This window comes from Lepidochelys kempii, chromosome 6, assembly GCF_965140265.1.
Source record: "Lepidochelys kempii isolate rLepKem1 chromosome 6, rLepKem1.hap2, whole genome shotgun sequence".
Lineage (NCBI taxonomy): Eukaryota > Metazoa > Chordata > Testudines > Cheloniidae > Lepidochelys > Lepidochelys kempii.
Genome location: NC_133261.1, coordinates 20,451,553 through 20,476,543, shown reverse-complemented (window position 1 = coordinate 20,476,543; position 24,991 = coordinate 20,451,553). Strand labels below are relative to the sequence as shown.

The 24,991-nt window shown below is 48.5% G+C and overlaps 1 protein-coding gene across 3 annotated transcripts in view; it reads right to left on the bottom strand.

Annotated features, from left to right (window-relative positions):
• SYT12 (synaptotagmin 12) overlaps positions 1–19,800 on the bottom strand; it is a 58,145-nt gene extending 38,345 nt beyond the window's left edge. Inside the window, exons 1-3 of one of the 3 annotated variants that reach the window (XM_073347029.1) lie at positions 19,554–19,800; positions 5,397–5,464; positions 2,934–3,127 (exon numbers count right to left, since the gene is read on the bottom strand). In XM_073347029.1, the coding sequence (XP_073203130.1) occupies positions 2,934–3,127; positions 5,397–5,430 (228 nt within the window). In that variant the 5' untranslated portion in view covers positions 5,431–5,464; positions 19,554–19,800. Of the gene's footprint in view, positions 1–2,933; positions 3,128–5,396; positions 5,465–18,720; positions 18,743–19,446; positions 19,469–19,553 lie in introns of those variants that run through there. The other 2 variants (XM_073347031.1, XM_073347030.1) reach the window with 2 other exon arrangements.
• Between the last annotated feature and the right edge of the window lie 5,191 nt (positions 19,801–24,991).

Below are 24,991 nucleotides of genomic sequence, written 5' to 3'. Positions count from 1 at the left end.
ACACACACAGAGAACATGAAAAGGTGGAGTAAGAGGCTAATTAAGAAGAGCTATTATCAGCAGGAGAAAAAAAACTTTTGTAGTGATAATCAAGATGGCCCATTTCAGACAAAAAGAAAAGGAGGACTTGTGGCACCTTAGAGACTAACCAATTTATTTGAGCATGAGCTTTCGTGAGCTACAGCTCACTTCATCAGATGTTTACCGTGGAAACTGCAGCAGACTTTATATACACACAGAAATCATGAAACAATACCTCCTCCCACCCCACTGTCCTGCTGGTAATAGCTTATCTAAAGTGATCAACAGGTGGGCCATTTCCAGCACAAATCCAGGTTTTCTCACCCTCCACCCCCCCACACAAATTCACTCTCCTGCTGGTGCTAGCCCATCCAAAGTGACAACTCTTTACATAATCAAGTCGGGCTATTTCCTGCATAGATCAAGGTTTTCTCACATCCCCCCCACCCCCATACACACACAAACTCACTCTCCTGCTGGTAATAGCTCATCTAAACTGACCATTCTCCAGGTTTAAATCCAAGTTAAACCAGAACATCTGGGGGGGGGGGGGGGTAGGAAAAAACAAGAGGAAACAGGCTACCTTGCATAATGACTTAGCCACTCCCAGTCTCTATTTAAGCCTAAATTAATAGTATCCAATTTGCAAATGAATTCCAATTCAGCAGTTTCTCGCTGGAGTCTGGATTTGAAGTTTTTTTGTTTTAAGATAGCGACCTTCATGTCTGTGATTGCGTGACCAGAGAGATTGAAGTGTTCTCTCTGGTCACGCAATCACAGACATGAAGGTCGCTATCTTAAAACAAAAAAACTTCAAATCCAGACTCCAGCGAGAAACTGCTGAATTGGAATTCATTTGCAAATTGGATACTATTAATTTAGGCTTAAATAGAGACTGGGAGTGGCTAAGTCATTATGCAAGGTAGCCTGTTTCCTCTTGTTTTTTCCTACCCCCCCCCCCCCAGATGTTCTGGTTTAACTTGGATTTAAACCTGGAGAATGGTCAGTTTAGATGAGCTATTACCAGCAGGAGAGTGAGTTTGTGTGTGTATGGGGGTGGGGGGGATGTGAGAAAACCTTGATCTATGCAGGAAATAGCCCGACTTGATTATGTAAAGAGTTGTCACTTTGGATGGGCTAGCACCAGCAGAAGAGTGAATTTGTGTGGGGGGGTGGAGGGTGAGAAAACCTGGATTTGTGCTGGAAATGGCCCACCTGTTGATCACTTTAGATAAGCTATTACCAGCAGGACAGTGGGGTGGGAGGAGGTATTGTTTCATGATTTCTGTGTGTATATAAAGTCTGCTGCAGTTTCCACGGTAAACATCTGATGAAGTGAGCTGTAGCTCACGAAAGCTCATGCTCAAATAAATTGGTTAGTCTCTAAGGTGCCACAAGTCCTCCTTTTCTTTTTGCGAATACAGACTAACACGGCTGTTCCTCTGAAACCATTTCAGACAGTTGACAAGAAGGTGTGAGGATACTTAACATGGGAAAATAGATTCAATGTAAAAAGAAAAGGAGGACTTGTGGCACCTTAGAGACTAACCAATTTATTTGAGCATGAGCTTTCGTGAGCTACAGCTCACAGCCACTCCCAGTCTCTATTCAAACCCAAGTTAATGGTATTTAGTTTGCATATTAATTCAAGCTCAGCAGTTTCTCATTGGAGTCTGTTTTTGAAGCTTTTCTGTTACAAAATTGCCACCTTTGAATCCATGCTTTGTGTGTATATAAAAAGATCTTCTACACTTTGCACAGTATGCATCCGATGAAGTGAGCTGTAGCTCATGAAAGCTTATGCTCAAATAAATTGGTTAGTCTCTAAGGTGCCACAAGTACTTCTTACCTTTAAGTCTGTTACTGAGTGACCAGAGTGGTTGAAGTGTTCTTCTACTGGTTTTTGAATGTTATGATTCCTGATGTCAGATTTGTGTCCATTTATTCTTTTGCATAGAGACTGTCCGGTTTGGCCAACGTACATGGCAGAGGGGCACTGCTGGCACATGATGGCATATATCACATTGGTAGATGTGCAGGTGAACGAGCCCCTGATGGCGTGGCTAATGTGATTAGGTCCTATGATGGTGTCACTTGAATAAATAGGTGGACAGAGTTGGCATCGGGCTTTGTTGCAAGGCTAGGTTCCTGGGTTAGGGTTTTTGTTGTGTGGTTGCTGGAGAGTATTTGCTTCAGGTTGGGGTGCTGTCTGTAAGCGAGGAAGATCTGTGAGAGTACGGGATCATTTTTTAGGATAGGTTGTAGATCTTTGATGATGCGCTGGAGAGGTTTTAGTTGGGGGCTGAAGGTGACGGCTAGTGGCGTTCTGTTATTTTCTTTGTTGGGCCCGTCCTGTAGTAGGTGACTTCTGGGTACTCTTCTGGCTCTGTCAATCTGTTTTTTCACTTCAGCAGGTGGGTATTGTAGTTGTAAGAACACTTGATAGAAATCTTGTAGGCGTCTCTGTCTGAGGGATTGGAGCAAATGCAGTTGCATCTTAGAGCTTGGCTGTAGATAATGGATCGTGTGGTGTGGTCAGGGTGAAAGCTGGAGGCATGTAGGTAGGAATAGCAGTCAGTAGGTTTCCGGTATAGGGCGGTGTTTATGTGACCATCGCTTATTAGCACAGTAGTGTCCAGGAAATGGACCGCTTGTGTGGATTGGTCTACACAAGCGGTGCATTTCCTGGACACTACTGTGCTAATTAATTAATTAACTAGCCTCTTACTCCACCTTTTCATTTCTCTGTATGTCTATATATCTACTTACTATATGTTCCATTCTATGCATCTGATGAAGTGGGCTGTAGCCCACGAAAGCTTATGATCAAATAAATTTGTTAGTCTCTAAGGCGCCACAAGTACTCCTGTTCTTTTAGCAACCTAGTCACACTGAACAGGAAGGGCTTTTACCTTGTGTTTGATGTCCGAATACGTAGTCCCGTACTTTTGTTCCAGGTATCGGTAGTTGTAATTGGGAAATGGAGACGGTGCTGGATAATTCCCAGACTTCCATAGTTTCCACAGGTTTAGTGCAGCGATTCCCAGCAGAACAAGTGCGCCAGTCACATAGATGCCTATTTCCCACCCGTGCGGACTCCTTATAACTAGAAGAGAGGAGAGTTATTGTCAGGAGTGGGGTCCAGGGTTGAGATATTAAACCTCATGTTTCAGAGCTTAAACCAATCTCTCAGTGATGAGGATGAGAACTAATGTGTGGCAGATTATCCCACATCTGCCTGCCGCAGGGTTTCTTACACCTTCCTCTGCAGCATCTGGTGCTGGCCACAGTCAGAGTCAGGATACTGGACCAGAAGGACCTTGGGTCTGATCCAGTCTGGCAATTCCTGGACAATCTATCTAGTGATAGCATTTAACTTCAGAGCAATAGTGCCAGGCTTTTACTGGGAAACGCTGCTAAGTAAACTCATAAAGAGGATTAGGTATCATCATTAAGTGAATCACAAGGGTATCTGAAGTTACATTAACCAAGGGCTCTCAATCCTCATGCTTCACAGGATAGACTGATCACCAGCCAGGGCCAGGAAGGAATGCCCATCCCCGAATTATGGGGAAAAAGGGGGACTGAGTTCAGTCTTCTTCTGAAGCATGTGGCATGGGCCCATGTCAGAAACAGGACACCAGACAAGATGAATCATTCATCTGCTCCTGTAAAATGGCAGCTCCTGTGTAATTGTTTCCCACCGAAGAGCTGTGATAGAAATCGCAATCATCATTTCACTCACTATGAACTAATTTGTGCGTGGTTGCTTTCATATATTTCAGCCCCCACACATATACACAAAGTAAGCCAGATCCTCAGCTAGTATAAAGTGTCAGAGCTCCATCAAAGTCAATGGAACTATGACAATTTACCTCAATAGATGATTTTATACATATATAAAGTGTACAGAACATACTCTCTGGGTGTATGAAATACATTGTCCTTTCTACAAGGCCAGTTCCCAATGAGTTGGTGACGCCAAATGAATTTGGGAGAAATCTTCCTATGCCTATCTGGCTATACAGAGAAAAATCTGCATTCTTCACTGTCAACTTAAGAGAATGCAGGCGCTCCAGCATGGCATATTTCACAATTGTTGCTGCATTGTGCCAGCATCCATCACATAAAATAGTTAAATCTACAGCCATCATCCAGCATGCAACAAGACATGAAATCCTTGTCACGCAAGGCCACCATGAGATCTGTGCCTCCAGCAGTGAAAATAGAAGGCTGGCCTTCTCTCGAATAGCAGACCCTGTTCTTATGACAACATTCTGGCCCATTGGCGTCATTTCTTAAAAACTATACAACTGAGACTTCGTCTTAGACTGTGAATATCATATTTGAGCAGAACAACAGTCTACCTACATCCATGCCCTGTCTCTGACAACGGTCAGTGACGGATGTGTCAGAGGAAGCCATAATACCTATAAAATTGATCTAATTGTGATAGAGTGGGGAGAGAAGGAGAGTTTTTCCTGATCATGGCTGGTGATCTACTTGGGCTGTGAAGCATGAGGTATGCTGTGGTCACTCCTCTTCACACTGACCTGTACTGTCTCATCATTACCTTGTACTTCCCTTTGTCTCTTCATTTGTACTTAGACTGTCAACTCTTTGGGACACCCAGGGACCATCTTTTTGTTCTGCTTGTACAGTGCCAAGCTCAATGAGACCCTGATCTCGGTTTGGGGTGCCTAGATTCTACTGCAGTACAAAAATAGATGGATTGATAGATGGATTAGATGAAGATGGAGTGCCCTTTTGATTTTTATCCTAGGGGGTGTATTATGTATTATTATTTCTTGTGTAGCACTTGGGAACCCTAATCCTGGACCAAGATGCCATTGTGACAGGTACTGTACAAACACAGAACAAAAACAATCCATGCCCCAATTACAATCTAAGTATTGCAAATTCTATTCTGTATATGGCCTCCACACTTAGAGCATCTCAAAGTATCAATGAATTATTCTCAACACCCCTTAATTCTCTGTTGTGAGGACATGACAGGTGTAAACCCTTAATTCTCCAATTCCTGGCTTACTTCACATTGGAGGGAACACATTCCAAACCACTGGTACGCACCTACAGTCTTAACTTCACTTTAAGGTTTTTCTGGGGGGGGGGGAAATAATCCCATTTTGCAAAGGTTTCCAATTTAGTAGCTCCAGGAATGCCCTGCAAAAGTGAGTTCTACAGGTGTATACACTGTGTTAAGAGTACTTCCACACGGACCTCTCAGAACTGGTCACTGTACCTGTCCCATCTGACACCCAGAAAGGCAGCTGTTCTCTGTTCTCCAGATCGGAGAATTACAGCTCAAATCAATCCCAAACAACATCCCCTAGTGCTTGTTTAGAGGTACTCACCACTGATGCGGTATTCAGCTATATTACTGTCCATGTCCAGCTCTATTACTCTCAGCTAGAGAGACTGCCTGAAACGTACAAACAAAAGTAGTCAGGAGAGGAGAAGCACACAGAGAAGAAAGGTATTTGATCTCTCACGCAAGAGCATTTCCAATCAGTCACTGGATTTAAATTCTGCCCTGTGACAGATGACCACAGTGGAAAACCAGGGCTTCTGCCACAGGGCGTGCATAGGGAAGGGCCTTGGTGAGCATCAGAGAGATGTGCTTGGAAGGGTTACCGAGAAAAGGTTGGCCATTTCTCCCTCTCCTCAGCCACATAGACTCTCCCTGGCCTGCTGCCCTGCATGTGAGGTGCTGGTTCAGAGACTGGGTGGAGGACAGGAGAAGGAGGGAGACACTGGAATCCTGCCTAAGAGGAAAGGCAGAGGGTCAGCCCATGACAGACCTGGTGGTGGAGGTATCTGCCCCAGACTGCTGTCAGTTTTACAGCTCAGCTAGCTGGCACTTTCTTCAAATGTCCAGCACGCCAGGGGCTTTACCAAAACCAGGGCTGATCCCTGCACACAGGGACTGGCCCTGCCAACAAGGACACTACCTGATTTCAGGGGCATGGCACTCTATATGTGACCAACATAGGGATGGGCTCAAACCAAGCCCTGGAGTCAGACATCCCCTTCTCCCTGCAACTTTCTGGGTGGTAGGAATCCAAACCCAGACCTCAGTCTGAACACTGGACTAAACCCAGACTCTGTATATGAAACCTACATGTTCTAGAGCTCCAGCCCCAGACCTCAATTTCTCTTTAATGCAGGAAGGGGGAGAGAGAGCACTAGCATTAGCAGAGAGAGGGTCTGGGCACTGTGGCTCTTTACTCAGAGCCTGCTCAATTGCAGTGGTGGCTGCTGCTGGACTCCAAGGCCTGGGTTTGACTTTCGGTCACGCAGCCCAGAGAGGGACTGGAGAGAGCTGCTTTTCACTTGACATTATAAGTGATGCACAATAGATTCGTGGGAATATGCCTGTGACCATTTATAGGCCTCACCCACTTCCACGCCCCTCCCCATCCCTGCCAAAAAAAAAAGGTTTTTTCGAATTTTTTTTTTCCAAACCATAACAAAATGTAATTTTGGTCAACATGTTTTTCTTTTCAATTAAAATAGTTGTGGCTTCTGTTTTGGTGGGGAGAAAAAAAATCCCACTTCGACTCCTCTCCTTCCCTTTCCACAACAATAATTTCCCCTTTTTCACCACTGAGGGGGAAAAAAATATGGGGAGGAGAGGAAAAGAAAGGAATAAATGGAGAAGATGGGTCCCCCCCCACCAAAATATTATTAAACAATTTAAATTAAATTTAAAAAATGGTTTCTTTCAATATTTTCCTATGAAATATACTCACCTTTTTTCAATCACCTCTGATTATTTATATAGGGCTAGTACCATCCAGCGCCCCTCTCAACTCATATATTACCCCTATTACTTCTCCATTCACATGCACACAACTCCAGACGGCCCCACACATCTTGGGAATAACAGGCCGCCTTAGTCAGACCACGAGGCTACATTCCCCTCCTCCTGCTGACCCTGACTGGGGTCTGCACACAGTGCTATATAGTGCTATTTGCCACAGCCCATTGTAAGGGCCAAGGGGTAGACACCACCCCAGGGGCATCTGGCCATAGAGAGAGACTCTTCCTCCTGAGGCTCCCCTGTTTCACTAGGGAGTGTCATTTGGGTCACTCCTTTATGGGGTGCAGCATAACCCCTCCCCCCATGCCCAGCCAACTCCATTGGCTAATGCATAGTGGGGGCACAGTCCCTGCCCAATCTCTCCCCACCCACGTGGCACGCAGTCCCTACATTGCTCCAAGCACCTGGAGCTAGTGTTGCGAGGATAAATACCTTAAAGGTACGACATTTCTCGGGTACTACCATAATAGGAGCCATCTAAATACCCAAGACAGCTAGGATTGGACTGGAAACTACATGAGCACAGGGCATCCAACCCTTAGCATGGGTTTTAGCCTGGTGGGAAATTCCATGAGAATAGCGTCCCAGGGGGCATTCCAGACCTTCCCCTCCTGCAGCGCTGCACGACGTGCAGGTGGTCTCCTGGGGAAAGTCTTGATCAAAACCTGCCTCGTGTCTTGGTCAAAGTCCAGCAATAGAGTTCATTGATTGCTCAGTTCAACCTTGCTAAACTACTGCGCTATAAACTGCCAACCGGATTCTGATTTATCAGTCATTGCTGAGGTCTCCTTTCTGTGTGGAAGAAGAATTACAGCTCCCTTCCAGATGATGCATGTTTTGGCAGAATTTGGCCCATTTCTCTAGGATTTGGCCTCCAAATGTCTTTGAGAGGGCAATGGCTCTGCTGCCTTTCACAGGGGATCTCCACACTCCATCATCTTCCCCGCTTTCCCCACCTCTCTGGCTGATGGAAAGGTGACGGGTACATTCACTCTGCTGGCGCTAGGTGTGCTTGTCACGGTTCTCTTCCTGTTGGGAGGCCTAAAATTTAGATCACTCTTCCACAGACAGTCAGGAAGGAGGGACTTGTGCTTAAGTCACTGGTCTGGGACCCAAGAGCCCAGCCCTCCTGCAGACTCCCTGGGTGACCTCAGACAAGTGACAATCTCTGGGTCTCAGTTCCTCAACTGTAATGTGGGGATAATAATACTTCCTTTGCCTGTGTCTGTTCAGACTGTAAGCTCTTCGGAGCAGGGGCTGTCTCTGCCTAACTACATGTACAGCACCTAACACGGTGAGGCTTTGCTCTGTGGGGCCTCTAAGCACCACCGTAATTCTACTAACAGCCAGCCATTGGGCTGTTTTCACCATGTGAAGAAAGAGCAATTGTTTGGACTTGTTGAACCCAGCTGGTGAAGTGAGCCCTACCCCCTAGTCCTTTTAAATCTCTCTTTGAACGGACTCCTCCACGTCAGAGCCCACAGGAGGCTTATTTTCCCCAGACTTTTCACCCCACCCCCACCCCTTTTCCACTCTGTTTTTAAGCATACATGCCTGTTGCACTGTTCAGCTTCCTCTCTCACTGCATCTCATATTTCACCATTGTTTGGCTCCTTGCTAAGTCTAGGTGGTTCTGTTTTGGAGAATAGACAGCTTGCCAATTCAATAGAGGATCAGTGTTTTTCCTAAATCACTCCAATGTATCGATTCTGCCATACCCAGTCAATCTATTCTTGCAGCAGGGGCTGTTTATTACCTCTGTGGCCTGGAGGAATTTTCCAACATGGTGCCTGGCTAATTTGCTGGGCGCACTCTAAATTCATTGCCTCTGCTACATTTAGGTAGAATCTTTGCAATGCCATATGTTTTTAAGGTGCTTTATCCAACACAGCTATGCAAAAAGACCCTTGCCAATACACTCACAGAACAAGGCCTATTGCAGATCATTAGAAGATGCCAATAGACAAAACCCCAAAGTTTTTAGTTTATACGCAGGGAGAACATTCCCTTAAAACCTCTGCATAAGAATGCCGACTCCATGACCCTCCTCAGGGCAGACTGTGGGCTCCTGAGATAGCTAACAGGGGTGGATTTGGCCTGGTATGTTCCCTCTGCCATTGCACAATGCCATTCTACTTGGCAGAGTAAAGTCCCTCTTGCACTGGGGTTGCTAATTAATTGTTAATTTTACATGGGTGCTTGGTTGCTCAGGTAGATTCTTTCCATTGCCAGTGTTCAGCTACAGTGCTCGGGAAAGGCTTGCGGCTTCCAGCACTGGTGTTCTGTTGTGTTATTCGTCTCACTGCATCAGAAAAGATTAAACTAGACAATGAGGAAAATTCACAGAATGATTAGCCTGTCAGACACTATCCACAGCCCAGGATGCTTTGCGTAGTCATCCTTCTACAGCTGGGCCGGGGGGCTTTCACAGAGTCACATACGCACATTAAACTCTTCCAAGCACAGAGATGTCAGTGCTAGGAAGCACTGCTAGAATATCAAGTGGATGGAATTAAATCTCCAGTTGCACCAGGGTTAAAGTAAAAACTTGTCTGGCATCCCCAGAGGACCGTGTCTACAGGTGGGCTGTAAATTCAAAGCTACTCTGAAGAATAAGCAGCCTCTCAAAGGGAAAACATACATGAAGAGCTGGAAAAAAACTGCTGTCACTTGAACACTTGACAAATCTCCCTGCCACCAGTGCCAAGTCATAACGCTATGCACCTTGGATCCATGGGATAAGCAGGAGTCAAACTCAGCACGACTCACAGTACAATGCGCCCGTGCAGTAACTAAGACTGACACAGACTCCTTCTGGGGCCCTGGGCAAACTACTCTGCCTCCGTTTTTTCATCTGTAAAATGGGGATTTAGCTAAGTATTGTAATCCCCATTTTATGAACGGTAAATCTGCAGCAGGGAGAGGGGTAACTGATTGGCCCCAAGTCAGAGAGAGTCAGTGTCAAAGGGGGAGCAGAATTCAGGAGTTTGTGGCTTCCAGTGCTGTGCTCAGACCAAGAGAGATCATGTCCATCTCAAAATCAATGCTTTGGGTCTGGACTGTCCTCACGTTATGGTAACAGCAGTCACGCTGGAGTGAGTACAACCATTGCGGCTGCTGCCTGGAAGCCTCTCCCTAGGCTGCCTGCTGGATATACCTGTGTAACGCCAACAGACCCTGGTTGCCGGCGAGCAGGATTGAACCGGGGACCTCTGGAGCTTAATGCATGAGCCTCTACTGCATAAGCTAAAAGCCACCTGGCTGTTAGCTAAGACCACAGAGCAAACTCATTCATCTCTATCTCTTCTAAGTGGTCTCGGTGCCTCTAGATGGGACAGTACACCACACCCAGGTATGTGGGTTACACCTGCACATCCAATCGGAAAGACAGAAATTCAACAAAACCCCATGGAATGAGTCTCTGACAAAGAACACATGCCAGCAGGATAAACACCTGGCTCCTCTTTCCAATTAAGATTTCAGCTTGGCAATCAGCTTCCAACTCAGCAAGTGGCTCCTACAAGGCAAGCTGTCAAGGTGACAGATTCCCTTTGGTAAAAGTCAAGATGAGGCAGAGTCTTTTCCACCCCTACCCTAAAATCTTGGCTGGTTGTTAAAGGGTTTACATTGCAACAGAATCGTAAGTGCTAAACAGCAGTGGGAGTGAGGCAAGTCTGGCGGGCATACACCTGAAGGCGAAAGACTGGTAGCAGTGTTCCAACACCCCACCCCGGAGCTCGTCCTGTAGAACTTGGCCCTATGCTGTCCTGGGCAAAGCAGGCTGATCTGTGCGCAGCGGACAGATGTGGGCTAGATACTTAGGTGAGACTGTGCTAAACTCATTTCACTTGTGACCCGATTTGAAACTCAGTCTCCTGAAAACGGAGCATAGCATAAAGCTAGGATGCTGGCATACTGTTCTGCTTAGTACAGCCCTTAGCTACAATTCAGAGGGAACGTTTTAATGCCATACGTCGCAGGGGTGGAACATTTTCCATTACACTTTTTTTTTTTAAGCCTTTTTTCCTAAACTAGATTTTTGTGTTCCCTCAAAATTTTTCCATGTTTTTAAAGGAAAAATCAGAGTTCTCAGTGAAAATTTCCATCCAAAAACTTGGAAATTCCTGCAACATTTTTTGAAAAACCCCCAACGTCTTTCCTCTCTTTTGAACTTTTTCACTGAAATTCTCACCCAACCAGCTGTAAGCCTAAGGCTAGAAGTTTAGCAGGTTTCAAATACATCTCCAGATTCACTTTGGAGTTTCATGTAGGAACTGGATTATTTTTGTGTGGTCCTGGCTGCATAAATGTTGGACTTCAATGCATGGGCAAAAGATGCTAAGGGGGAGGGGGGAGAATTTCTGGGGAACTTGAGCATTTTGTATTAATTACACCCCTTTCCCTTGAGCACTTCACTGAGTCACTTTGTGGCTTTCCAGCTGTCCCCTTCAAATCCCATCCTTTGAGCCCAGGGATTATGGAGGAGAGGAGCCTACAGGGCCAGCTACTTTTCCATGCCCTGCAGTGAATACAGGATTGTTCTTACTGAACAGACAGCCTGGAGATTTAAGGGCCAAACCCTCCAGCTAGCATAAATAGCTCCATCAACTTCAGCTACATTGATTCACTGTGGCGACAGATCCAACCCCCCAGATTTGAACAACTCCGACTCTCCCTTGGGCATTTCAATGAAATGCCCGTTCTGGGGCGCTCAGAGCTGAGTGTGAATTCCTGCTTTCCTTTGGAGCTGGGTGCTGTGGTGCGAGACCTCCCTCGTGGCTTTACTGGTGCGGAAGGAGTTATTGTTAAATCTTTCCATCCCCCTCAACCAGCCCCATTATTTCAACCTGACAGTATGTGTCACCAGCAGTTTCAATAAAGCGCTGGCAGAGCCAGTGGAGGCTGGTGACAATCTAATGAAGACAAGGCGGTTGGAGCCAGATCCTTGTTAGTTTTCTTTATGAGCAGCTGCAGACCGGGGAGCAGCGACAGGCATGGGGAGCGGAGCCAGGGAAATCATATTCTACTTGCAACAGAAATAAATAGCTTGTGCTTTGCAGGAGGAAGAAAACAGCCCCCTGGGAGACATCCTGGCACTAAGGGGCAGTTAAATGTCCCCTCGGGAATGTAGAACATAGACCCCACCAACACGCTTTGACCAGACCAGCTTCCTGAGAACCGTTTTACCCTCAGCGCTGTCCCGCCCATTAGAAGGGGTTTAAACTCTAATACATTGTGCAGGGATATTGTCTTCTTATTATTTGTATTGTGGTAGCACCAAGAAGCCAGTCACAGACCAGGACCCCACTGTGCTAGGCACTGTACAAACACAGGACAGAAAGATAGCCCCTGCCCCACAAGCAAAGATTCTGTGTAATGGGCTCTCACTGAACATTCAATCCACCCCTATCCCACAGATCAATCCCACCAACCCACCACCTTGCCCACAGGCCCCCAAAACAGTCCTCTGCATCTACCTCCCAATTACTAAACCTTTCTCCAGTTGCCATCCCCCAGACAACCAAGTACTGTGCTCCAGTGGCCTGAGCATGTGGATAAGAACCTGGCCCTCCTGCACTGCAATCCCCGCTTTGCCATAGGTTCTCTCTGCAGTTTTAGGTGAGTCACTTTATTGCTCGTCCTCAGTTTCCCCACCTGTAAAATGGGAATAATGGCACAGGCGTGTTGTGAGGATAAATACATTAAACACTGTGACATGCTTAGATACTATGGTGATGGGCAGCCAATAAATACCACAGACTGAGACACAGAATGCAGGAAATTGCCAGATTGGACTAAAATAACGGTCGCCCTAGTCCATTATCCAGCCTCCAGCAGTGGTCACAGTCACCAGGTGTGCAGAAACCCCCTCCCTGTGCCTGACTATGGGGGAGATATTGGCCTGAGCCCCAGCGACCGGTTAATTTGTGCCTTTATGGGAATATTTACACACAAAGCTCTCTCCTTTTCTGCCGCTGCCTGATTCATTCAGTCATGCATTCATCTAGTGTTTGTGACCTCGGGAGGGCTTTGGTGGCAGAGAATTGTGGGAAGGAAATCCATGGCACAGAGTGAATCACAGCAGAACAGGAAAGCCTCTAGAGAAGAGGGAACTTCTACTGACACCGAGGGAGCTGAGTACACAAACAGTGAGGTGAAAGCCAGTGGCAGGGTATTGGAAACCAGGGCCGTGTGTGCTATTTGTTCAAGTCTGCCAGAAGGATTCTTTAAATACAAGGGGCCATTCTGCCCTCGCTTGTAGGGATGTAAATGTAGGGTAACTCCACCGATTTCCCCAGCAGGTACTGACTCCCAGCAAGCGCATTCGCTAAAGCCACAAATGTGAATGTATACCTCCCTGACTGACAGCCAGGCAGGTGGAGAACGAGTCCCTGACTAATCCCACTTCATTAGTGCTCAGGGCAGAAAGAAGCTGGCAGCCATAAGTGAGCTGATTCCTACCTGTGTTTACACTTTTAAGAAGTAACTGAATCTTGTCCATGAGTATATTGAGATTTCCTGCTACTCCATATACCCAGTGCAAGGTGTAAATAAATAATAGGCTCTATGAGATTCTCACCCAAAAAGGAATCTACAATCAATGCCTATTGACTGTTCAATATGGACAGGCCTGTTTTTGACTTGCAGAAACCATGGTTATTATTCAAGTGTGGTACAAACTCCTAATAAAGGCTCTGGGAAGGTCTGGAAAGAGAGGGTTAGATTCTCAGCTGTTGTAAATCAAGTTAATGGAGCTATGATGATTTTTGGTCCACCCTAAGAGCTGTGGGTGTATTTGAACTGTGTGTGTATATACAGCAATTGACCAAGGAAAGAAATCCGCAGAGTTCCTCAGAGCACAGCAGGACAGGTCAGCACTCACTGCTAGCTTACTGGGAAATGTATTTGTTTGTTACATGGCAGTGGTGTATTTGTCCCCGGAATGATCATTATGCCAGGACATACCCACAATGATTTCCAAGATAATGGAGAGGGAAAGAGGCAGGAGTTTCAGCATGTGGATGAGTGGCTAGGCAATGGACAATTCAATGGTAGTAAATGTGCTGGCCTGTTAGTTCTCAATTGATTGGAGCTTCCTATTGATTTCAAATGTAGTGGGGACGGCCCCTGGACGAAAACAGCACGAGAGAGAAAGTGATTAGATGAGGCCAGGCTGAGGTGCAATGTAACAGCAGAACTGAAGGAAATTTAGAGTTGGAGAAGAAACTATGAAAGAACAGCCCACTTCAGAATCCTTCCCCTCTGAGCACTTGCTGCTGGGAAGGCCCATTGTCAGAGGCCTCACAGGGCGACTCTGCTTTGGCACCAGTGACAGCTTTCGCTCCCCCAGCGGAGAATGTCCGACCTGACCCAGTCTGCTTGATCAGAACCTTCTGAACGAAACCAGGCAAAACTCAGTGGCTTATTGGTTTGGAACCTGAAACATCCAAAGCCACACCCAGGGTGGGAACCCATGCAAATCTAACCTAATCAATCCAGCTTCCACAACCCCTTGTGAGCCAAAACTCCCAAGTTCCAGCCAGCTCTGGTACTTCTGCAACCCTCTAACGGCTGCAGCCAATGAAGACTGTAAAAGCCTTAATATTTCTGTTCCTAACTGGGATTCTCCTTTAGCTGAGGTGGTGGGGGCCTGGGCTTTTGGAGCCGGAGGGTCTAGATTCTAGCCCAGCTGATGACAATGACCTCTGAGAGGACGGCATTGTTACAAAGCCTTGGAACGGAACAGGAGGGAGTGTCATGGGCCAGAAGCGAGGTGCAGCAACAGGGCAGGGTGTGAGACCATGGGCTGGACTAGCAAGGGGACTGTAAGTCAGGACAGAAATGCATTGGCAGAGCTGGGTGGTGCACCCCATGCCCAGCACTACTTACCCATTCCTTTCATATGCCCTAAATTCGCTCCCAAATTTTCAAAGAAACAAGACTACTTGCAGGAGACTTTGCCCAGAACAGCACATACCTGAAATCTCTGCCTTTCAGAGCAACAGAATAGTGCCCACACTGTGCCCCAGATATGGATTTCAACTGAGCAAACCACCGCCATTCTGGGTGTATCACACCAAGTCATGCTATCAGAGCGAGTCACGGAGATCCACCCGCGAGGGCAGCACTGTTCCAGTACTCTCTACAGGAATAGCCAAACACCTACTGGATAAGGACACTGAGTGGTAAGAACTCTCAGCGAGAGGTCTCTTTTTAGTGTTGCTCTGGAAAGTGTTGTACAGTCTTATGTTACTGCCTCAGTAGCACAGGACAGCCAGAAAGGCAGCTGAGATACCAATTTTCTTTAGAGTGATTGTTAGTATTGAAATTATATCCCCATTGTGCTGTACAAACACAGAGTGAGAGAGAGGCCCTGTGCCAAAGAGCTCACAGTAATAGAACAGTGATGTTACTAAATCTCCGGAAATACCTGGCATCCTCACTGCCTGGCATGCAAGAGGCAATAACTCACCTATGGAGTCCAGAGGACCGGTGGCGCTGAGCCAGGGGTTGGCTGATTCAGGGGCATTCAGGTCCTACCTGAAACTTCAGCCACAAGAGGTATGGCACCTTTCCTGAGGAGCATCCCGCTTTCAGAAACGCTGGTTCAGTCCCACGTGCCAGCAAGCTCTCAGGCTCCAGGCAGAGACTGTAGGGCTGAGATGCCACAGCCAAGGCTGGCTGCTCCTGGGGGCTCTGCCCCAGCTGGAAGCACTGGAGGGAATCTCATGAGACAGCCTCTTCTCAGGAGATTTCCAGCCCGGATTTGAGGACTCACGGGGCTTGAATATACAGCTGCTAAAAGCAGAGGGGAGCTCCCACCTCATTCTGCTCCCTGGACTGGCTGAGCAGTGCTCCCACACAGAACCCCCCTGCTCTTCCTGTGAGAGGCAGGGGGTACCCGGAAGCAACCAGACTCTCACCTGTACATCCCTTCACCCCAGTAAAGAGGGTTCTTCCTGCCTGAAGGAGAGGGGACCACTTGTCTATCCACTCTCCTTAAAGGGTCCTGCAATGGGTTGCAGATACAGATCAGCAATAACTTAATCTCATCCCTTCCCTCCTCCTTCCATCCGTCTCCCCCCATCAACGCCGCATGCTCCCCCCATTACCTGCCCCCACCCTCCGATTCTGGGAAGGCCATTCAACTCCCAGACACTACCCCAACCTTGCGTTCATAGTCCCAACAGCTGCCCAGCTCACCCCCCCCCATTCAGTGCCACTGACTGGGATCCACACTCCAGATCTTCACATGATGTTCTATATACAGGTGCTTTCCCTGTAGCACAGTCCTGCTTTCACCAGCTCTCCCCTCTCGATTTCATCCCATACCTCAATTGCTGTTAAAAGACAAGAGAGCAAATGAAAGCAGCAGAATTGGCTAAAGGAGCACCTCCCCATAATGGGGTATCTGCAAGCTAGCAAGTATTTCATGGCTGTACCCTATATTTGTGTACCACCGTCCTGAAAATACTTCCCACATGATTCCTTGAGGAGGTCTTCCTGCAGCCTGGCCCATCACTATCCTCATTTCACTTATGGGGAAACTGAGGCATACACCAGTCAAGTGACTTGCCCAAGTCACCCAGCGGATCAGTGTCAGAGCCAGGTATCCTAACATCCTAGTCTCCTGCCATAATCACTAGGCAACCACCCCCTTATATAACAGGAATTCCCTCTGGGCAGCTGCCAAAGTCACTGCTTCCCATCCTCCTCTTTGATACGAGTTCAGCCCTTTAAGTTTCTCCTTCCCAGCTCAGCTCCCTTCCCTGCAATGCAGTCACAGCCCCATTTCCACACAGCGAATTCTGTCTGAAACTCAGCACTATGGTTTCACTGCAGGATCAACTAGGAAAGAGAAGCCAGGCTCGGGGGGAGGGGGTGGGAGCCCACGTTAGATTTTCTGATGGGTTTATGGTAGCATAACACAGGCCTTGAGTCTCACACAAGGCACCAGCTGCGGAGAGTTTGCTGAGTGGGGAAGCTTTGCTACACAAAGTGCTCGCAGTGTGGATTGGGTGGGGGCCACTGAAGCCAGGGAAGTGATGTAGCCAGGATGGTGGGGGACACACCAATTCAACTGCCTCTGTGGTCTGGGTTCTCACAGTGCAAAGCCCCAGCTGCTGATTGAAGGTGGCCCGCCCCCCAGCAGAAACCACCTGCACACACGTGGGGTGAAACTTCCCCAGTGCCTGGGGCAGCTAGCACCTCCAGGCGCTGAAACTAGTGAATATGGCGGACGTGCATTCGGAAGGGGAAGAGGAGGAGGCAGAGTAGATGAATGGCAAGTGCCCGGGTCTGGAAGGGCTTTGTGAAGGGGGAGTGACCTGGAGGAGGATTCATGTCACAGCTGTCCCTCCTTGACACTGAGCATCAAACTGATGGCCGGAAGCAGTGCTCAATTTATAATGAAAGAGGTGCCAGGGCTCAAGCAATTTTTTTTTTTTACTTTCATAAGTGACGTGGCAACCCCAGAGGTGCCGGGGCTGAGCCCTGGCAAGCCCTGGCACAAATTAAGCACTGGCTGGAAGTGCACAGGCAAGCACCCCCTGAGGATAGTCCAGCTGTTAACCAGCTCACTAGCCCTACTGTGAGCAACGAGTAGGGGTACTTCCCACTGCCAAAATGGCGTTTCCTTGCCCAAATTCCCTAAGGCAAACACCTGCCACTAGAACTGACCCCCATGTTTTCCTTAGTGGTTCACACCAAAATCTGCATTCCAACATGCACGCAAACAAGATGGCGGTTTCAAGTGTTCCCTCTTGCACAGTGCCCAGGGTTCCATGCATGCAAAGCAGGCCTTGCCCTCTGGGTGTGTTTGCATCCCACCAAGGAAGTTAAATGCAGCAATGTCTGGGAGGGCAATGTGGAGGAGTTAACAGGAGAAGCTGTGGAAGAATTTATCTGGGAAGATTTAGGATTTTCCCTCCTTTAAAAATGGAACCCTGAGACACAAGAGCCAAATCAGGTTCAAGAGGAGGCCGGAGGGATTCTCACAGGTGCACAAGGGCTGAAATTCTTACAAAGGTGCAGCCAGCCCTTCTCCGTGAATTGCTGAGCTTGCAGCCATTCCCAAGAGATTCCAAGCCATCACGGTGCAGGCTGGCCTCTTTCATTAGAAAGTCTCTGAAAAATGGACCTGCATTTTTCCCAGCTTCTGCAGGTTGATGGGGCAGTAAAAGGCAGAGAATGTGACCTCCGCGTGTCTGTGTGTAAGACCCAGCCTAGTTCTAGCAGCATGTGTTAGTTACGGACCTAAACCCCCCTTAATCTAGAACACACTGAAACACAGCACATTCAGAGGGTCAAATCTCAGCTCTGATCCAGCCCCTTCATGAGGCTTTGGCAGCTTACAAGGGGCATAAAGTTGGTTTACCTGACCTCCTGGAGATTGCCCCAGCACCAGGGAAATCTTGGCAGTGTAGATCCGATTTATCTCCACCTCCTTCGTGGCTGCCCCAGCTGGTGAACCAGCCCCTTGAGGGTCATTGTAGCCAGAGGCAATTTCCTGCAGCCTCAAGGCTACTCTAAACTGTGACAGACTGAACCTGCCCCAGAGGAGGGGGATAAATGTGGTGTGAAGCCACCTTTGTCCCCAACTCCAGGCAACTGAGGAACAACCCCTAAGATATTCAAATGTTTCTGAATAGGGAAGAAAGTCATCTCTCCTAGCAAAAAGAAAAGGAGGACTTGTGGCACCTTAGAGACTCACCAATTTATTTGAGCATAAGCTTTCGTGAGCTACAGCTCACTTCATCGGATGGTGCCACAAGTCCTCCTTTTCTTTTTGCGAATACAGACTAACACGGCTGTTACTCTGAAATCTCTCCTAGCAGCATCTCTACAGCACTCACCACCAGGGGCCCTGGATTCCCCCACACAGATGTGGTCATTCACCGGCCATTCAGCATTTCACACGTCCCAGCTCGGGCCCCGGGGCTTCCCACAGCAAGCTGGAGCACTCCGGCTCTCCCCCGGGGAAGAAGCAGCTCAGTGCCAAGTGTGAGGGCAAGTATCTAAGCCCCTGATCGCGTTCAACCAGGGAGCGCCACGCTGGAGCGAGCACTGCTCCTCCTCCTCGCCAGAGACCCAGCACCCCGCTACCTCGGGGGTGCACCGACACGCAGCACCCGCAGCCCCGTCCCCCAGCACACACACCCCCCCCGATCCGCGCTGGGGTGGGCAGCTGGGAGGGGAGCCCCCGCGTGGCAGCCCGGCCTAAATGCCGCCCTTGGGCCCCGGGCCGGAGCTTGAAACTTCGCAGGAGCCTGAGCCGCCGCGAGAAGCGGGGGCTCTGGCTAGTCACGCCCGGCCCTGGGTCTGCAGGGAAAGCCAGTGGCTGCTGGGCAAGGGACTGCACCTGCCTCGGCGCGGTGCAGGCAGCGCGCGGGGCGCCGGAGCGGCCGGGCGCTGCACCAGCCCTTCGCTGCACGCCCCGTCCCCGGGAGCTGCTCTCCCGCCGCAGCTCCTTGCACCGTCCCCGGCTGCTCGCCCCTGGACGCTCGGGGGCTCCACCCCGCCCCGCTCGCCTCCCTGCATGAGGCGTCCCGGGGAGCCCGCCCCAGCCGAGCCCCACGCACCGAGCCAGCCAGAGCCGGGCACCCGCTGGGCCGGCAAACCCGGCGGGAGGTCCCCTGGCCGCGGGGAGAAGCCCGCCTGCAGCGCTGCTCCGAGGCCGCCCGCTTACCTCGCCCGGGACTGCGGTGCAGCGCGGACCGCCTGCGAACTCCGCGGCTGGGCTCGGGCGCCTCACGGAGCCGCCCCCCGCGGCCTGGGCAGCCGCCAGCCCCGCGGCATCCCCCGCCGCCGCCCCCTGCCAGAGGCGCGGGCTGCGAGCGTCCGGGAGCTCGGCTCCGGGCTGAGCAGGCGCCGCGCCCCCTGCTCCGTCCACACACGCGCGCCGCGCCGCCGAGCCTCGCCCGCCGCCGCCGCTCCGTGTGTGGCGCTGCCAGCCCCGCGCTCCTCCCGGCGCTGCCGCCCGCCCGCCCGCCCCCGGCCTGCAGGGGCCCGCCCCCGCGTGCCCGCCGGGCTCCAGCACCGCCCCCGCCGGGGCTCTCCGGGGAGGGGAGGCGGCGCGAGCCTCACGCGCCTTCCCTGCAGTCACCCCCTCCGCTGCGAGCCCGGCCTGGGGCACCCTGGCCGCATCCACGCGTGTGCCCCAGACTCCATGCGGGGCTGGGCATTGGAGCCCCTGCGCTGCCTCTTTTGCCAAGCCGGGTGGGGCTGGAGCTGAGGTGGGCATGGCTCCCTCACCCCTATAAATCCACCTGTGGACCCAGAGCTGCACGGGCAGCCCTGGAAGATGAAGGCCTCTTAAGTCACAGAACAGGTGTGACCCAAGGCAGGCTTCCCTCCCAGGCTGCGCACCCCAGCACAGCTCCCCTTACCCTGGAGGGGTCAGGTCTGGGGCTGACAAGATCCTTCAGCCTCCAGGGCTTGGCTTACTCAAGGCTTGGCCTTTTTCAGCTGAGATGCTCAGCCACCAAATGGTGCTGCTGGGTCTTTGCAAGCTGGAGACACTGACTGGGAACCGGGCGGAGCCCTCCAGCACCAGGGTGCAGCTCGGTGGTGCAGGCTGGCGAGCAGAAAGTCTTTCAGTCACTAGTGATCTGATTCGAGTTAGCCCCACTGGCCTAGCCAGGGGAAGCTCCATTGTCCGGGCTCAGTCACTTTCCAGCCTCTCTCAAATGGCTGGACATTGTTACTCAGGCAAAGCCCTCCAGCCCTTACCACCATCTGTGGAATATAAAGTCAAAATAAAAATCCTAAGAACAGCCAAGCTGGGTCAGATCAATCCTCCATCTAGCCCAATATCCTGAGGCCAGTGCCAGATGCTTCCGAGGGAATGAACAGAACAGAATCCATTACCTGTTGTCCATGGTCACCTTTGTCAGTCAGAGATTTAGGGACACCCAGAGCAAGGTGTTGCATCCCTGACCAACTTGGCTAATAGTCACTGCAGACCTATCCTCTATGAACGTATCTAATTCTTTGTTGAATCCAGTTATACTTTTGGCCTTCACAACATCCCCTGGCAATGAGTTCCACAGGTTGACTGTGCATTGTGTGAAGAAGTACTTCCTTATCTTTGTTTTAAACCTGCTCCATATTCATTTCATTGGGTGACCCCCTCATTCTTGTGTTAGGTGAAGGGGTAACAATATTTTGTTATTCATTTCAAATCACCAGTCCTTAGTTTATAGACCTCGAGCATATCCCCCCTTGGTCGTCTCTTTTCTAAGCTGAGCAGTCCCAGTGTTTTTAGCCTCACCTCATACAGAAGCTGTTCTATACCCCTAATCACTTTGGTTGCCCTTCTGTGTACTCTTTCCAATGCTAATATATATATTTTGATATGGGGTGACCAGCACTGCACGCACTATTCAAGGTGTGGGCATAGCATGGATTTACAGAGTGGCATTATGATATTTTCTGTGTTATCTGTCCCCTTCCTAATGGTTCCTAACGTTGTTAGCTTTTCTGACTGCCATTGCACATTAAGCAGATGTTTTCAGAGAACTATCCACAATGACTCAGAGATCTTTCTTCAGTGGCAACAGCTAATTTAAACCTCATCCTTTTGTATGTATAACTTGGGATTATGTTTTCCAGTGTTCATTATTTCACACTTACCAAAATGAAATTTCATCTGCCATATTGTTGCTAAGTCACCCAGTTTAGTGAGATCCTTCTGTAACTCTTCACAGTCAGCTTTGGACTTAACTGTCTCCAGTAGTTTTGTATTGTCTTCAAATTTTGCCACCTCACTGATTACCCCTTTTTCAGCTCATTTATTAATGTTGAACAGAACTGGTCCCAGTACAGATCTTTAGTGAAACCCACTACTTACTCTCTGCACTGTGAAAACTGACCGTTTATTCCTACCCTTTGTTTCCTATCTTTTAACCAGTTATTGATGCATGAGAGGACTTTCCCTCTTATCTCATGACTGCTTACTTTGGTTAAGAGCCTTTGGTATGGGACCTTGTCAATTTCATCATGGTAAGTGTGAAGTAATGAAGAGTGGAAAACATAGTACCAACTATACATACAAAAGTGTCCACATGCTAGTTGATCCCCTCAAAGAATTCTAATAGACTGGGGAGGGATGATTTCACTTTACAAAAGCCATGTTGACTCTTCCTCAACATATCATGTTCACCTATGTGTCTGATAAATCCATTCTTTACTCTAGTTTCAACCAATTCACCCACTGGTACTGAAGTTAGGTTTACAGGCCTGTAATTGCCAGGATCGTCTCTAGAGCCCTTTTTAAAAAATCAGTGTTATATTAGCTACGCTCCAGTCATCTGGTACAGAGGCTGATTTAAGCCTTAGGTTACATACCACAGTTAAATATCAGACTGTGTTAGTCTGTATCCACAAAAACAACAAGGAGTCTGATGGCACCTTAAAGACTAACAGATTTATTTGGGCATAAGCTTTCGTGGGTAAAAAACCCACTTCTTCAGATGCATGGAGTGAAAATTACAGATGCAGGCATTATATAAATGACACACAAAGAGACGGAGTTACCTCACAAGTGGAGAACCAGGGCTGACAGGGCGAATTCGATCAGGGTGGATGTAGTCCACTCCCAACAGTAGATGCGGAGGTGTCAATTCCAGGAGAGGCAAAGCTGCTTCTGTAATGAGCCAGCCATTCCCAATCCCTACTCAAGCCCAAATTAATGGTGTTAAATTTGCAAATGAATTTTAGTTCTGCTGTTTCTCTTTGAAGTCTGTTTCTGAAGTTTTTTTGTTCAAGTATAGCTACTTTCAAATCTGTTATAGAATGTCCAGGGAGATTGACGTGTGCTCCTACTGGCTTTTGTACGTTACCATTCCTGATGTCCAGTTTGTGTCCATTTATTCTTTTATGTAGGGACAGTTTGGCCAATGTACATGGCAGAGGGGCATTGCTGGCACATATCACATTAGTAGCCATGCAGGTGAATGAGCCCTTGATGGTGTGGCTGATGTGGTTGGGTCCTCTGATGGTGTCGCTGGAGTAGATATTGGGACAGAGTAGGTAACGAGGTTTGCTACAGGGATTGGTTCCTGGGCTAGTGTTTCTGTGGTGTGATGTGTAGTTGCTGGTATTTTCTTCAGGATGGGGGGCTGTCTGTAAGCGAGGACTGGCCTGCCTCCCAAGGTCTGTGAGAGTGAGGATAGGTTGTAGATTGTTGATAATGTGCTGGAGAGGTTTTAGCTGGGGGCTGTACGTGATGGCCAGTGGTGTTTGTTATTTTCCTTGTTGGGCCTGTCCTGTACTAGGTGATTTCTGGGTACCTGTCTCGCTCTGTCAATCTGTTTCTTCATGTCCCCAGATGGGTATTGTAGTTTTAAGAATGCTTGATAAAGATCTTGAAGGTGTTTGTCTCTGTCTGAGGGACTGGAGCAAATTCAGTTGTATCTTAGGGCTTGGCTGTAGACAATGGATAGTGTAATGTGTCCTGGATGGAAGCTAGAGGCATGTAGGTAAGTAGAGCAGTCAGTAGGTTTCCGGGATAGGGTGATATTTATGTGATCATCACTTATTTGCACTGTAGTGTCCAGGAAGTGGATCTCTTGTGTGGACTGGTCCAGGCTGAGGTTGATGGTGGGGTGGAAATTGTTGAAATCCAGGTGGAATTCTTCAAGGGCATCCTTCCCGTGGGTCTGTATGATGAAGATGTCATCAATGTAGCGCAAGTAGAGGAGGGGCGCTAGGGGATGAGAGCTGAGGAAGCGTTGTCCTAAGTCAGCCATAAAAATGTTGGCATACTGTGGGGCCATGCAGGTACCCATAGCAGTCCCACTGACTTGAAGGTATAAATTGTCCCCAAATCTGAAATGGTTGTGGGTCAGAACAAAGTCACCAAGCTCAGCCACCAGGTGAATACCACAGTTAGTAGTTCTGCAATTTCATATCTGAGTTCCTTCAGAACTCTGGGGTGAATACCGTCTGGTCCTGATGACTTATTACTGTTTAATTTATCAATTTGTTCCAAAACCACCTCTACTGACACTTCAGTCTGGGACAGTTCCTCAGATTTATCACATAAAAAGAATGACTCAAGTAGGGAATCTCCCTCACATCTTCTGCAGTGAAGACCAATACAAAGAATTCATGTAGCTTCTCTGCAACAGCCTTGTCTTCCTTGAGCGCTCCTTTAGCATCCTGATCATCCAGTGACCCCAGTGATTTTGTGGAAAGTTTCCTGCTTCTGATGTACTTTAAAAAATTGCTGTTAGCTTGTGTGTCTTTTGCTAGCTGCTCTTCGAATTCTTTTTTGGCCTTTTTTATACTTTTGCATTTGACTTGCCAGAGTTCATGCTCCTTTCTATTTTCCTGAGCAGGATTTGAAACTTCCAATTTTTAAAGGATGCCTTTTTGCCTCTAAGTGCCTCTTTTAATCTGCTGTTTAGTCATGGTGGCATTTTTGGTCCTTTCCCCCCTTTATTTGGGATAGATATGTATATAGTTTGAGCCTCTATTATGGTGGTTTTAAATAGTTTCCATGTCATTTGCAGGCATTTTACCCTTGTGACTGTTTCTTTTAATTTCTATTTAACTAGTTTCCACATTTTGTGTAGTGACTCACCGAAGGTCACCCAGGGACTTGAATCCAGGACTCCCAAACCCTAAATTAGTGGCTGGACTGTCCCTCCTCCGAGATCTGGGTCCAAACTGCTGCTCTGCCCCACTGCTACTGAAAACATATAAAGAAGTACATTCCCAAGACTTCCATCCCCTTGCTTACACAAAGCCCATTATTTCACCCAATTAAATGTTTCCTTGCTGATAAGGAAGGCCTGTAAAGTTTACTCATAGGGTCTTAAACCTGCATTGAAATGATTTCTAACCTGGATAAAGTATGTGGGGAAACAAACACCCTGATTAGAACAAAGGCTCTTAAAGCTCTATACATCCAAGATTCAGACTTGGCATGGAGCTAACTCAGAGGCACAATGCGGCAGCCTTATCAATGTTGTCATCACTGTTCAGTGGCAAACTGCTCCCACAGGGAACACCCAGCCCTCTCTCTCCTCTAGGTTAGAGCTGGGCACGTTCTTTGCAGTGAATCTGAAGCACTGAGTCCTTTTCCCTGTTCCCATGGTACTCACCGCGGCTGGATTTTTT